Source organism: Ranitomeya variabilis, chromosome 2 (genome assembly GCF_051348905.1).
Source record: "Ranitomeya variabilis isolate aRanVar5 chromosome 2, aRanVar5.hap1, whole genome shotgun sequence".
In the NCBI taxonomy this organism is placed as follows: domain Eukaryota; kingdom Metazoa; phylum Chordata; class Amphibia; order Anura; family Dendrobatidae; genus Ranitomeya; species Ranitomeya variabilis.
The window spans coordinates 432,447,524-432,461,684 of NC_135233.1; the positions used below are offsets into that span (position 1 = coordinate 432,447,524).

Consider the following 14,161-nt stretch of genomic DNA (forward strand, 5'->3'; position numbering starts at 1 on the left):
GTATGTCATATATAAAATTAGAGACACATGGGAGCACAGTAGGGTCCCACAGACATCTATGTGCACCACATGGCGGCTTTATACAACTTCAAGCTTCTCTGGAGCCATAATATGGCCATGCATGTAGACCTGCCAGGATAGTTAAACGTCCCAAAAAATAATATGGTAACACTTTACCTGGAAGCTGTACCAAGAGCCGTGATCCAGGCCTGAAAAATGCCAGCCAGAAAGGAGAATGGACTCTTCCTGGTGATTATAAAGTACAGAGACGGCAAGAAAATGCCTCCATGGATAATGAGGCCCACGATGACGGTGATCATGTACATTCCCAGTTGCCTGGCAACAAGCTCCAAGTCTTTGATGGCAATGATTTTCCCACAGATCAGACAAGCGATACCGAAGGGAGAATACCTGGAGAGGAGCAAAGGGGGACAAATACGTCTTAAATCGTCCACAACCATCACTCACCTAATGTGCTATACTATCCCCCGCTCTACCCCTCGATCTGGGACAGACCACGGCTGCTGGAGGCCCCTTGACAAAAAAAATGGTGGTGGCTAGAAATGAGAGAATCATTTTAGGAAAAATTTAATTTGACTCAAATTTCACAAAAAAATAAATATTGGATTCGCTTCCGACTGGCCCCGTTTTTACTGGATTATAGAGGTTTAGGAAGGAGTTAAAAAACGTTCTCCTTGGCCTGGACTAGTCCCACCTTCGCCAGCCTTACAATGCCTTCTATCTCCTTCAATGACATGAGTCGCACCCCTTGTGACCAAACGCGGCTCAATGCACTTCAATGATGTGGGTCGTGTACCAAGTGATGAAGAGGGGCCTAGTGAACAGAGGACCCGGCTGGAGTGATGTGACAGGAGAACTGATAGGAGCAACGGCGGTGATGGGACAGGTATGGAGAAGGCAGAAGAACGACGAGGATAAGATATATAGTTTCTTAACTCCCTTCCCGAATCAATTCAGATTCAATTCATCTGATACAAAACTAATTGTCTGCCTTGAATTGAGCAAATTTGTCTAAATCCAATTTAGGGAGATTCTTTCAACTCTAATGATGGCCCTATCAATGGTAGAACTACCTGCTAGACCAACCATGGATATGTTCTCAATGGGAAGAGTGAGATAAGCTGCGCCCAACCAGCCTCGGTGGTGGCATATCTCCTGTTAGAACAAAGCATCAGGCATATTGAAATTCAACATGCCTGATACTGCTTTTCCCTTGCAGTTGATCTCAAGGGAAAGACATCATACATCAACTTAGGTGTTTTCAAACATCTTTGGTGCTGAAACTCTCCAAAATCCTCTTCAAAAACTTCTTGAAAAAAATCTTGAACAACTAATTTGTTTGTATGGCATATCCATTTTGCTGTTCATATAAGGAGTTATTTCTTTTTGTTCTGAATAGGTTTTGAAGTCCTGAAGGAAACTTCTCCAAACTAGGCACCATCCAAACAAAAAGCTGCAAAAAAACACTTCAGCAAAAAAGTTCCTCCAAAAGGTTCTTCTAAAAGGAGCATTTCCCAAAGTTGTTTCTGTTTGAAAACTCTTGGCTTTTGAACATCTGAAAAAACTTAGCCTTACTCTTATGTATTGGGTACTTTGTGAGATACATATTGGTGGAGGTCATATCTCAAGGACAACCCTGATGTGAACTTCTGATCTGTCCAAGTCGTTGCCGGGTGGTTTTCTTCCTTCAAGCTATAGTCATTTGGCAGGCAATCCCATTTCTTGCGTCTGCAATTTTGTGCCCAATCAATTAACAACTGTGACTGGGCACCAAATTGTAAATATCAAATAAATCAGCAATGAGGAACCAGATGTGCTTCCAGAAGGAACAAAGCAAATGGTAATTTGTTAGACTGGGAACTCATTGTTCTTTGGAGACGTTCTCCAAATTTTCTTTAAGGAGAGATCAATAAAGCTGTGTCAGCCTTCTTCCTCTGAGATCATGGATGTCTTCCACCTGTAACAGGTCCAGAATTTCCCCAGAGACCTCATTGTCTCTCAGAAACTGGGTCTGTGGCTTTTACAAAGAATTGACAAAAGACCTTTCGGTAAACAGGAAATTTGGCTAGCATAGAATGGTCATTGTTAGTGTGGAAACTGGGTCTGACACACATTGTGAAATAACGTCTGCTTGACTCATTATTAGAAAAATTGCTTTTACAAAAAGGGAAATGTCAAAATGAAAAGGGAGTTAGGTAGCAGCCTACTGATTTCTGTGACTGATATGGAGTCCAAATGTCAATGAGAGGCCTGAAGCTGGCCCGGTTGGAGAGGTATCCACAAAAACAAAAATAGTTTCCAAAGAGTCGTATACCAGCTGTGACAGTCCAAGTAATTAAGATGGAGCATAGTCGGTGAAAAAAAGAACTAGATTTTGAATTTTGTCCAAACTTTCTATAGCTTGCTCTCCACTTTTACATACCACATTATCATTGTCACAAGTTTCATCACAATCTCATTCAGGATGTTGAAGAATTCCACCATCAGTCTGGCCTGTTCACCCATTTTGCCCATGGCAATGCCGAATGCAATGAAGAAGCCAATTAAACCTGTGGAAAGAAGAGGTGATAGGCCATGTTGGAGTTTATGTAAAGCAGTCAAGAATCAAACATAACATTGTCCATCTCCACCACTAGTCACACACCAAGAATCAAATGGAGTGTTGTCCTTCTCCATCACTAGTCATAGTCACATACCAAGAATCAAACACAGCATTGTCCGTCTCTGTCACCAGTCAAAGTCACAGACCGCACATCAGATGGACATTGGATTTCGAACCTTCAACTCACAGATGTGTCATCTTGAAAATAGCTTGAAGGAACCCTACATTCAATGTACTGGCTAATTTAGGGTACACAAGGTAAACTTTGTTGGATGATACTTTCTGATGTTTTTCATAGCTAAACATCTAAATGATTAGTTGTCCATCAACTACCAAGTGGTCTCCTGCCTATGGCCATCTTAAAATAAGCTTATTCTCTAGAAGAGGACTTCACGTTAATATCTTTATAACTGGAAAACAGAAATATATCCACTATAGAGGAACAGTTGGGTAAATAAAGTCATAAACCCGAGCCTCAAAACCTGGAATCAGGATGGGGATAGCTCCCAAATTCTTACAATAAGTATGGCTTTGTGCACATAAAGAAACCAGCAATATAAATCCGAATAAATATACTTAACTCATAATTATTATCAAAAAAGAGATCAAGAGTTTTTACGTATAAAAAAATATATTTTATTACATATAAAACTAGAATTTAGACAAATATTAATCATTACAATAGTATAAAGACAATATGTCAATTTGTATGGAAAAGAACGTGATCCAACCAGGTGACAGCGCAGCGTGATCACTGAACCAGGGCTGACAATGTGACAAGTTTCCAAGCAGTTACCGCCAAATAGGCGTGTACAAAAAAGAACTAAACGCTCTTATTTTAAACAAGTGCGACAAGAGTGAGGATATCATAATCGCAACAGCGCTAGTCCAGCAACGGTAAGTATCGCACATATACTCAAATGAGAAACTGCACATATAAAGTACTAAAGTATAAGAGTTAATTACCCATGCTTTCAGAATGTCAGACCTGGGAGCGGTCACTCTCCCCGATGCGCGTTTCGCGAGAAAAATTCTCGCTTCCTCAAGGGCCCCCTTGAGGAAGCGAGAATTTTTCTCGCGAAACGCGCGTCGGGGAGAGTGACCGCTCCCAGGTCTGACATTCTGAAAGCATGGGTAATTAACTCTTATACTTTAGTACTTTATATGTGCAGTTTCTCATTTGAGTATATGTGCGATACTTACCGTTGCTGGACTAGCGCTGTTGCGATTATGATATCCTCACTCTTGTCGCACTTGTTTAAATAAGAGCGTTTAGTTCTTTTTTGTACACGCCTATTTGGCGGTAACTGCTTGGAAACTTGTCACATTGTCAGCCCTGGTTCAGTGATCACGCTGCGCTGTCACCTGGTTGGATCACGTTCTTTTCCATACAAATTGACATATTGTCTTTATACTATTGTAATGATTAATATTTGTCTAAATTCTAGTTTTATATGTAATAAAATATATTTTTTTATACGTAAAAACTCTTGATCTCCTTTTTTGATAAGTATGGCTTTGTGTAGTCAAAACATGAAAATATCTCTAGATTTCTACTTTCGTACCCAAAACGTTCATGCCGTCTTTGAACTCCAATTTTTTTTTAATTTCCTCTGTGGTTGTGACAACCGTTTCGTTCATGAGTGTAAAGACGGAGTCGGTGACATTGGTAGGTTCCTCGGTAGGAGCTTCCACAATAACCTTCTTGGTAACTGTCTGAATCTGGGGATTAAAAAAGTGTATTTAGATTAGGGTATATTTGGGCAAGATTTTCCTTCTATCCCTCTCATTCTTATTATATAGCGCCCTCAGTTTCTTCAATATTGTAAACATTACCATCAATCTGTTCCTGTCCAGAAAGGGTTCAATTTGTCCACAGCGCCCCCACAGGGTAAACTAGACATTGTTATTTATTATTGAAATCAATGGGCTGAGTCTTCCAGAGCAAGAGGTACATCTTGTAATCATGTTCTGCTCTGGAGGGGTTATAGTATTTGGCTAAATACATGTTTGGGGTAAGGGGGCGCATTTGGAACGCAGATCTCTTTCTCTCAGGTTTAATGTTAAAATAGATCTGCTTACTTGCTGGAAACAGGCTTGTACCAGGTTCTCAGGAAACAGATTTCTGATAAGATCAAAAAAGGCATCTAAACTGGAGACTTCATCATTTTCTTGCCCTTTTCCAAGTTGTTTCTTTAGTTTTGGGTCTCCGGGATGTATCGCCAAAACGAGGATGACTCCCAAGACTGCAGCAATAATGGTGGTTGCCATGTAGTAGACCATTGCCCTGGTGCCAAGGCGTCCACTCGATTTTGCATCCAATCCAGCCAAACCTATGAAATATTTAAAAAAAAAGGACTTAGAAGGTTGGTTTTATATGGTGACTTCCTTATTATACTTCTCCCATGGGTCCTAAGTTATATAGAGTATTTACACTGGGTCACCATGTCATCTACAACTATGACGACCTACTGTACGGCCACGTCATGTTCTACGATACCCAAAAACTTTTAATTCTGACTTTTTATAGAAAAATATTCTCCAGTCACTGGTACATAACGGGTTATTCAGTCTGGGGCCGTATCTCTCCCAAGCCTGCATTCTTTGATTTACCAGATTAATATATGGTTTAATTCCAGCTGTCACGAGGGATTTAATTGTGTGCAGGAAAATAGGGGCTACAGATGTTTCTATCCAGTTGACGTGTTCTGCGTTTAATTGCTGGAGAGCGCTGCACATCTCACAGATGAGAGATCTGTCCATCCTTTTAGATGAGAGCGTGGTGCGGAAACAGACACACAAGACGCCGTTTCCTTCGCTTCACTAATGATCCTCACAAACTGTGCAAACCGTACATCTGTGCGACAGCGAAAAGACTCGACACAATGGGAATTGTGCTTAAAGCTCTGTAGATTAATCCTAATGTGCAACCACCAAGCTCTGTGCTTCAGTCCCAATATTTAGCTGCTTTGTGCCTCAGTTCTGAAGTGTCACTGCCAAGATCTGTGCCTTAATCCTAATTTGTAACCACCAAGCACTGTGCCTCAATCGATATGTAACTGCCAAGCACTGTGCCTCAGTCCTGATATGTAACTGCCAAGCTCTGTGCCTCAGTCCTGATATGTAACTGCCAAGCTCTGTGCCTCAGTCCTGATATGTAACTGCCAAGCTCTGTGCTGCAGTCCTGATATGTAACTGCCAAGCTCTGTGCTGCAGTCCTGATATGTAACTGCCAAGCTCTGTGCCTCAGTCCTGATATGTAACTGCCAAGCTCTGTGCCTCAGTCCTGATATGTAACTGCCAAGCTCTGTGCTGCAGTCCTGATATGTAACTGCCAAGCTCTGTGCTGCAGTCCTGATATGTAACTGCCAAGCTCTGTGCCTCAGTCCTGATATGTAACTGCCAAGCTCTGTGCCTCAGTCCTGATATGTAACTGCCAAGCACTGCGCCTCTATTGATATGTAACTGCCAAGCACTGTGCCTCAGTCCTGATATGTAACTGCCAAGCACTGTGCCTCTATCGATATGTAACTGCCAAGCTCTGTGCCTCAATCAATATGTAACTGCCAAGCACTGTGCCTCAGTCCTGATATGTAACTGCCAAGCACTGTGCCTCAGTCCTGATATGTAACTGCCAAGCACTGTGCCTCAATCGATATGTAACTGCCAAGCTCTGTGCCTCAATCAATATGTAACTGCCAAGCACTGTGCCTCAGTCCTGATATGTAACTGCCAAGCACTGTGCCTCAGTCCTGATATGTAATTGCAAGCACTGTGATTCAATCCCAATGTGTAAGCGGCGAGCACTGTAACTCAATCGATATGTAACTGCCAAGCTCTGTGCCTCAATCATTATGTAACTGCCAAGCTCTGTGCCTCAGTCCTGATATGTAACTGCCAAGCTGTGTGCCTCAGTCCTGATACATACCTGCCCAGCACTGTGCCTCAGTCCTGATAAGTAACTGCCAAGCTCTGTGCCTCAATCCTGATACATAAGCGACAGGCACTGTATCACAATAGTACATGTAGCTGTCATAACTGTACCCTCATTGAGCAATTGTAACCACTATGCTAGTTGCTGCGCAATCGTCAAGTGGGGTACAAATTTTAGGATCATCAATCCACTTACCAGTGATTAAACTGGAGATAATTAAAGGTAGAATCAACATCTTCAGCATCCTCATGAGAATGTCTCCAGGAAAGGCTATGACCATAACAATGTCAGGATGGATGGGAGATGCCATTCGAAGGAGTCCCCCGCACACTGCACCCATGATTACACCTGAAGAAGAGCGGAGATGTTAAAAAACGTGAAGGTAAAACTAGAATAATGGAGGGAAATGTCATAGTTGGTCTAGTTCAGTGTTTCTCAACTCCAGTACTCAAGACCCACCAACAGGTCACATTTTCAGGATATCCTTAATATTTCACAGGTGATAATTTCATCACCAGTTCAAGCATTAATTCCATCGCCTATGCAATAATAAGGAAATCCTGAAAACATGACCTGCTGGTGGGTCTTGAGGACTGGAGTTGAGAAACACTGGACTAGGTCTTCTAGTTCTAGAGTTTCCTTATGGCATTACCATATTTAGGACCTCACCCATTAGGAAAATAGGGGGTTCACCACCATAGCTTGTGGATTCGCAGCCACCACATTCTCCATTGAGGCTACTTTCCTTAAAAATAAAGGTGCCACATTTGTCCACCAGTTGTGTGTGATATTGGAATTCAGCTACATTCATTTCAACAGAGCTGATCGGTAATGCCAGACACAACCCATGGACAGGAGTGGCGCTGTTTCTGTAAGAAATCTAATCTTGAAAAAAACCTTGTAAATTAGATTTTCTTTGTAAATCTGTGCACATAACATACAAACCAACAAAAAAAAAATAATCAGAAACTAATGAAAAAAAAAATTTCAGCCATTCCAGCAAGCAATGACAGGACATGTAATTAAAGGGAACCTGTCACCACGTTTTTGGAAGATGGGATAAAAATAGCGTTAAATAGGGGCAGAGGTGGGCGTTACATTAGTGTGTGTGTTATGCGTTTATTACCCACCTAAGTTGCCGAAATAACTTTGCAAAGTCTCCGTTTTCGCCTGTCAATCAGGCTGGTCAGGTCGCATGGGCGTTGTCTTCCCCCAGATTTGGCGTAGTTTTCCGTTGGTGGCGTAGTGGTGTGCGCATGCCCAAAGTCCGGAATCCTCTTCCAGGGGATTTAAAATAGCGCGGTGTTCGTTATTGCATTGGTGATCGGTGGGCGCGGCCATCTTCCTTTGGCCGCGCGTGCGCAGAAGCGGCGCTCTGCTGGCCGCGGCTTCAGGAAAATGGCCGCCGCGATATCCATCTGCGCACGCGCGGCATCCCGCGGCCATTTTCCTGAAGCCGCGGCCAGCAGAGCGCCGCTTCTGCGCACGCGCGGCCAAAGGAAGATGGCCGCGCCCACCGATCACCAATGCAATAACGAACACCGCGCTATTTTAAATCCCCTGGAAGAGGATTCCGGACTTTGGGCATGCGCACACCACTACGCCACCAACGGAAAACTACGCAAAATCTGGGTGAAGACACCACGCCCATGTGACCTGACCAGCCTGATTGACAGGCGAAAACGGAGACTTTGCAAAGTTATTTCGGCAACTTAGGTGGGTAATAAACGCATAACACACACACTAATGTAACGCCCACCTCTGCCCCTATTTAACGCTATTTTTATCCCATCTTCCAAAAACGTGGTGACAGGTTCCCTTTAAACACAGACTTCATTTTGCTAATTGGGTATTTCTAGTCAACCATTTAAAATGAGTTTTCATGAGCGGTAAATTGAGATTCCCGTTGGTCCTGGATGTTGTGTAAGGAGATGGAAATGCTGCCCGTGTTTACCGTTGAAGAATATGTGTATTGTTAATATGTATTGTGAACTGTGAAATGTGTTATGGTGTTCGTATTGTATTCTGCCCAGCAACAGGTAGTTGACAGGGACAGTGAGAGTTAATGTTTGGGACTAGCCCGTAGTGGGAAGGGCTAAGCTGAAAGGACAGATATAGTTTCCTGTTAGTAGTTACATAGGGTCTGGAGTGCAGAGAGAACAGAGATAAAGTCTGGAGTGAGCAGTGCAGCGTTTCATGGGTGTACCTAGTAGTAAGAGGAAATCTGGAGAAAGAGTTAGCATTATCTGGAACAGAAACGAGAAGAGTGATTTACCAGAGACTGGTCCTGGGAGAGGACTCCTAGTAGTATGGCCCAGAGTTTATAACCCTTAAAGGTAACAGGCCTAGACAGGACAGAGTACATAGAGTATCCTGGGAGAGAGTTCCAGAGCACCATAGTTCCCCAGAGAGGAAAGAAGACGTGGAACCACGGGTTGAGTAAAGGACTCTTGCTGTAGTGTCAAGCTGCGTAGTGGTGAAGTAGTGAAGACAGAGAACAAGCAAAGAGAGAGAAGAGAAAGGGATTGAATTTGTGTGAGGAAAATGTTACGCATTATGAAACAAACATTTGAGAAGATATGTACCCACTATCTACTGTATACAACTCTCCACAAGTCAAGGTTTATTTTGAACTGATGGTCTCCCTCATTGAACTGTCAAGCAACGCCTCATGGTCTACCAGCAACATCAGTTACATGCAGCCTTCAAAGGCCACAGCAAAAGTCCACACACCCAGCCGTGCCGGGGTGTAAGAGATGAATACCTCACCCATGGCTATCGCCCCGTGCCATGCTACACTTGGCGTAGTCAACCGGATCGAGTCATGCAGCTGGCAAAGCTGAGTGATCCGCGGAAGACTCGAGTTATGTGGAAGATGGTGACTACTATGCGTTGTAAGATGTCGCTGAATATCAACTTTGTAATGGCGTTTAGTGGTTGAAGAACTACCAAAAAGGGGCACAAAGACGTGTCCAGCCCTCCAAAGGTTGCGGCTAGTGTCAGAACTGGAAGTGTCAGCCTACAGGGAGTAGTGGCCATTGTGGTAAGATAAAATGGAAAGAAAAGACCCGCCCAGGAAGATGTGACTTAAGAAAACGGTCTGAAGAGATAGAGGAATGGGATAGTCAGTCGGAGAGAAAAGTGGAGCAGTGACGAAGGGGACCTTTCAACAAAAGAGACAGTGCTATTTGTGCATTGGAAGTCGAAAAGAGAGGAGTGTGGCATCATGATGGAGACAGAAGTAGTAACAGCGGAGGTGGAATTTTTGTTGGTGCAGATGTGACACCCCAGGGTCCTTGTTGTGGATTCTGTTTTTGGGCTCCCTCTGGTGGTTACGGCTGGTACTGGGTGACTTTGGTGGGTTGCGGTCTCTGCTTTCCACCTGTCCATCAGAGGCTGGGTGTTTCCTATTTAACCTGGCTTTTCTGTCATTCCCTTGCCGGCTATCAATGTACTCAGATGTGCTCAGTTTGGTTCCTGACTACCTGCTCCCAGATCTCTCAGGATAAGCTAAGTTCTGTTTTTTAGTTGTTTGTTTTTTTGTCCAGCTTGCTAATTATGACTCTATGCTAGCTGGTAGCTCTAGTGGGCTGAGGTTCTCCCCATGTGCCATGAGTTGGCACATGGGTTCTTGTAATCTCAGGATGGTTTTTGATTAGGGTTTTTTGCTGACCACTCAGACCCCTTTTGTATCATTCTGCTTTCTAGTTATAGCGGGCCTCATTTTGCTAAATCTATTTTCATCTCTATGTGCGTGCCTTCCTCTCATTTCACCGTCAATACATGTGGGGGGCAACTATACCTTTTGGGGTTCATTCCTCTGGAGGCAAGCTAGGTCTTTATTTCCTCTGCAGTGCTAGTTAGCTCTTAGGCTGGCGCGTGGCGTCTAGAATCAACGTAGGCACGCTCCCTGGCTATTTCTAGTTGTGTTTGTCAGGAGTAGGGCAGCGGTCAGCCCAGGTTCCATCACCCTAGAGCTCGTCCGTTATTTATGTTATTTTGCTTGTCCAGTGCGATCCCCAGCCATTGGGATCCATGACAGTATAGCCGGCCTACAAAGTGTTAATTGTTTGGGCTGAAGCAGGAGAAAAAGAAGTGTTTAAGGGAAATTTTTTTTTTTTTTTTCCCCCTCAGAGTTTTGCTGCCTAGCCCTTAATTGCTGTCTAGCTGCTTCTTACCTCCTCTTAACCCTTGAATGGCTCTGACCTTAGCTGTTTAACATGGATGTCCAGAGTTTGGCTTCCAGCCTGAGTAATCTTGCTGCAAAAGTTCAAAACATACAGGATTTTGTTGTTCACACTCCCATGTCTGAACCTAGAATTCCTATTCCAGAGTTTTTTTCTGGAGATAGATCTACCTTCCTGAATTTCAGGAACAATTGCAAATTGTTTCTTTCTTTGAAATCTCGCTCCTCTGGAGACCCTGCTCAGCAGGTTAAGATTGTAATATCTTTCCTGCGGGGCGACCCTCAGAATTGGGCATTTGCATTGGCACCAGGGGATCCTGCATTCCTCAGTGTGGATGCGTTTTTTCTGGCACTGGGATTGCTCTATGAGGAACCTAACCTGGAGATTCAGGCTGAAAAGGCTTTATTAGCCCTCTCTCAGGGGCATGATGAAGCGGAAGTATATTGTCAAAAATTTCGGAAATGGTCGGTGCTTACTCAGTGGAATGAGTGCGCCCTGGCTGCAAACTTCAGAGATGGTCTTTCTGAGGCCATTAAGGATATTATGGTGGGGTTCCCTGCGCCTACAGGTCTGAATGAGTCTATGACTATGGCCATTCAAATTGATCGGCGTTTACGGGAGCGCAAACCTGTGCACCAGTTGGCGGTGTCTTCTGAACAGGCACCTGAGACTATGCAATGTGATAGAATTCAGTCCAGAAGTGAATGGCAAAATTATAGGCGGAAAAATGGATTGTGTTTTTATTGTGGTGATTCAGCTCATGTTATATCAGCATGCTCTAAACGCAGAAAAAAGGTTGATAAATCTTTTGCCATTAGTACTCTGCAGTCTAAGTTCATTTTGTCTGTAACTCTGATTTGTTCACTGTCATCCATTTCCGTCGATGCCTATGTGGATTCGGGCGCTGCCCTGAGTCTTATGGATTGGTCATTTGCCAAACGCTGCGGTTTTAGTCTGGAGCCTCTGGAAGTTCCTATTCCTTTGAAGGGAATTGACTCTACACCATTGGCTATGAATAAACCGCAGTACTGGACACAAGTGACCATGCGCATGACTCCCGTTCATCAGGAGGTGATTCGCTTCCTTGTACTGTATAATTTACATGATGTACTAGTGCTTGGTCTGCCATGGTTACAAACTCATAATCCTGTCCTGGATTGGAAAACAATGTCTGTGTTAAGCTGGGGATGTCAGGGGGTTCATGATGATGCACCTCTGATTTCAATCGCTTCATCTACTCCTTCTGAGGTCCCTGCGTTTTTGTCTGACTATCGGGATGTTTTTGAGGAGCCTAAGCTCAATTCGCTCCCTCCTCATAGGGATTGTGACTGTGCTATAGAATTAATTCCTGGCAGTAAGTTCCCTAAGGGTCGTTTATTTAATCTGTCAGTGCCAGAGCATACTGCTATGCGGAATTATATTAAGGAGTCCTTGGAAAAGGGACATATTCGTCCATCTTCGTCCCCTCTGGGAGCAGGTTTTTTTTTCGTGGCAAAAAAAGATGGTTCCCTGAGGCCTTGTATAGATTATCGCCTTCTGAATAAGATTACAGTCAAATATCAGTATCCATTGCCATTATTGACTGATTTGTTTGCTCGCATTAAGGGGGCTAGGTGGTTTACTAAGATAGATCTTCGCGGTGCGTATAATCTTGTGTGGATAAAACAGGGTGATGAGTGGAAAACCGCATTTAATACGCCTGAGGGCCATTTTGAGTATTTGGTAATGCCTTTTGGACTTTCTAATGCTCCTTCAGTCTTTCAGTCCTTTATGCACAATATTTTCCGTGAATATCTGGATAAGTTTATGATTGTGTATTTGGATGATATTTTGGTGTTTTCTGATGACTGGGAGTCTCATGTTCTACAGGTCAGGAAGGTGTTTCAAGTCCTGAGGGCCAATTCTCTGTTTGTGAAGGGCTCAAAATGTCTCTTCGGAGTCCAGAAAATTTCTTTTTTGGGGTACATTTTTTCTCCTTCTACTATTGAGATGGATCCCGTCAAGGTTCAGGCGATTTGTGACTGGACACAACCTACATCTGTTAAGAGTCTTCAGAAGTTCTTGGGTTTTGCTAATTTTTATCGTCGGTTCATTACTAATTTTTCCAGTGTTGTTAAACCTTTGACTGATTTGACTAAAAAGGGTGCTGATGTTGCTAATTGGTCTCCTACGGCTGTGGAGGCCTTTCAGGAACTTAAGCGCCGGTTTTCTTCTGCTCCTGTGTTATGTCAACCAGATGTTTCACTTCCTTTTCAGGTTGAGGTTGATGCTTCCGAGATTGGAGCGGGGGCGGTTTTGTCACAGAGAAGTTCCAATGGCTCGGTGATGAAGCCATGTGCGTTCTTTTCTAGAAAATTCTCGCCCGCCGAGCGCAATTATGATGTGGGTAATCGGGAGCTTTTGGCCATGAAGTGGGCATTTGAGGAGTGGCGTCATTGGCTTGAGGGTGCTAGACATCGTGTGGTGGTCTTGACTGATCACAAAAATCTGATTTACCTTGAGTCTGCCAGGCGTCTGAATCCTAGACAGGCTCGTTGGTCGTTGTTTTTTTCTCGTTTCAATTTTGTGGTTTCATACCTGCCAGGTTCAAAGAATGTGAAGGCAGATGCTCTTTCCAGGAGTTTTGTGCCTGACTCTCCTGGAGACTCTGGGCCTACTGGTATCCTTAGGGATGGGGTAATATTGTCCGCCGTCTCCCCAGACTTGCGACGTGCATTGCAGGAGTTTCAGGCGGATAAACATGATCGTTGTCCACCAGAAAGACTGTTTGTTCCGGATGATTGGACCAGTAGAGTCATCTCCGAGGTCCATTCTTCTGTGTTGGCTGGTCATCCTGGAATATTTGGTACTAGAGACTTGGTGGCCAGGTCTTTTTGGTGGCCTTCCTTGTCAAGGGATGTGCGCACCTTTGTGCAGTCTTGTGAAGTGTGTGCTCGGGCTAAGCCTTGCTGTTCTCGGGCCAGTGGGTTGTTGTTATCCTTGCCTATCCCGAAGAGGCCTTGGACGCACATTTCCATGGATTTTATTTCAGATCTCCCTGTCTCACAGAAAATGTCCGTTATCTGGGTTGTGTGTGACCGCTTTTCTAAGATGGTTCATTTGGTACCCTTGCCTAAGTTGCCTTCCTCTTCTGAGTTGGTCCCTTTATTTTTTCAGAACGTGGTTCGTTTGCATGGGATTCCGGAGAATATCGGTTCTGACAGGGGATCCCAGTTTGTGTCTAGATTTTGGCGGACGTTTTGTGCTAAGATGGGCATTGATTTGTCTTTCTCGTCTGCATTCCATCCTCAGACGAATGGCCGGACGGAGCGAACTAATCAGACCTTGGAAACTTATTTAAGGTGTTTTGTTTCTGCTGATCAAGATGACTGGGTTGCCTTTTTGCCACTGGCCGAATTTGCCCTTAATAATCGGGCT

At 43.9% G+C, this 14,161-nt stretch overlaps 1 protein-coding gene across 2 annotated transcripts in view; it reads right to left on the minus strand.

Annotated features, from left to right (window-relative positions):
• The window catches only part of SLC1A2 (solute carrier family 1 member 2), a 114,823-nt gene that overhangs the window by 19,060 nt on the left and 81,602 nt on the right, over window positions 1-14,161 (minus strand). For both annotated transcript variants that reach the window (XM_077287027.1, XM_077287028.1), the window contains exons 3-7: window positions 6,753-6,905; window positions 4,706-4,956; window positions 4,189-4,345; window positions 2,444-2,570; window positions 178-411 (exon numbers count right to left, since the gene is read on the minus strand). In XM_077287027.1, coding sequence (XP_077143142.1) covers window positions 178-411; window positions 2,444-2,570; window positions 4,189-4,345; window positions 4,706-4,956; window positions 6,753-6,905 — 922 coding nt within the window. The remainder of the gene's footprint in view (window positions 1-177; window positions 412-2,443; window positions 2,571-4,188; window positions 4,346-4,705; window positions 4,957-6,752; window positions 6,906-14,161) is intronic.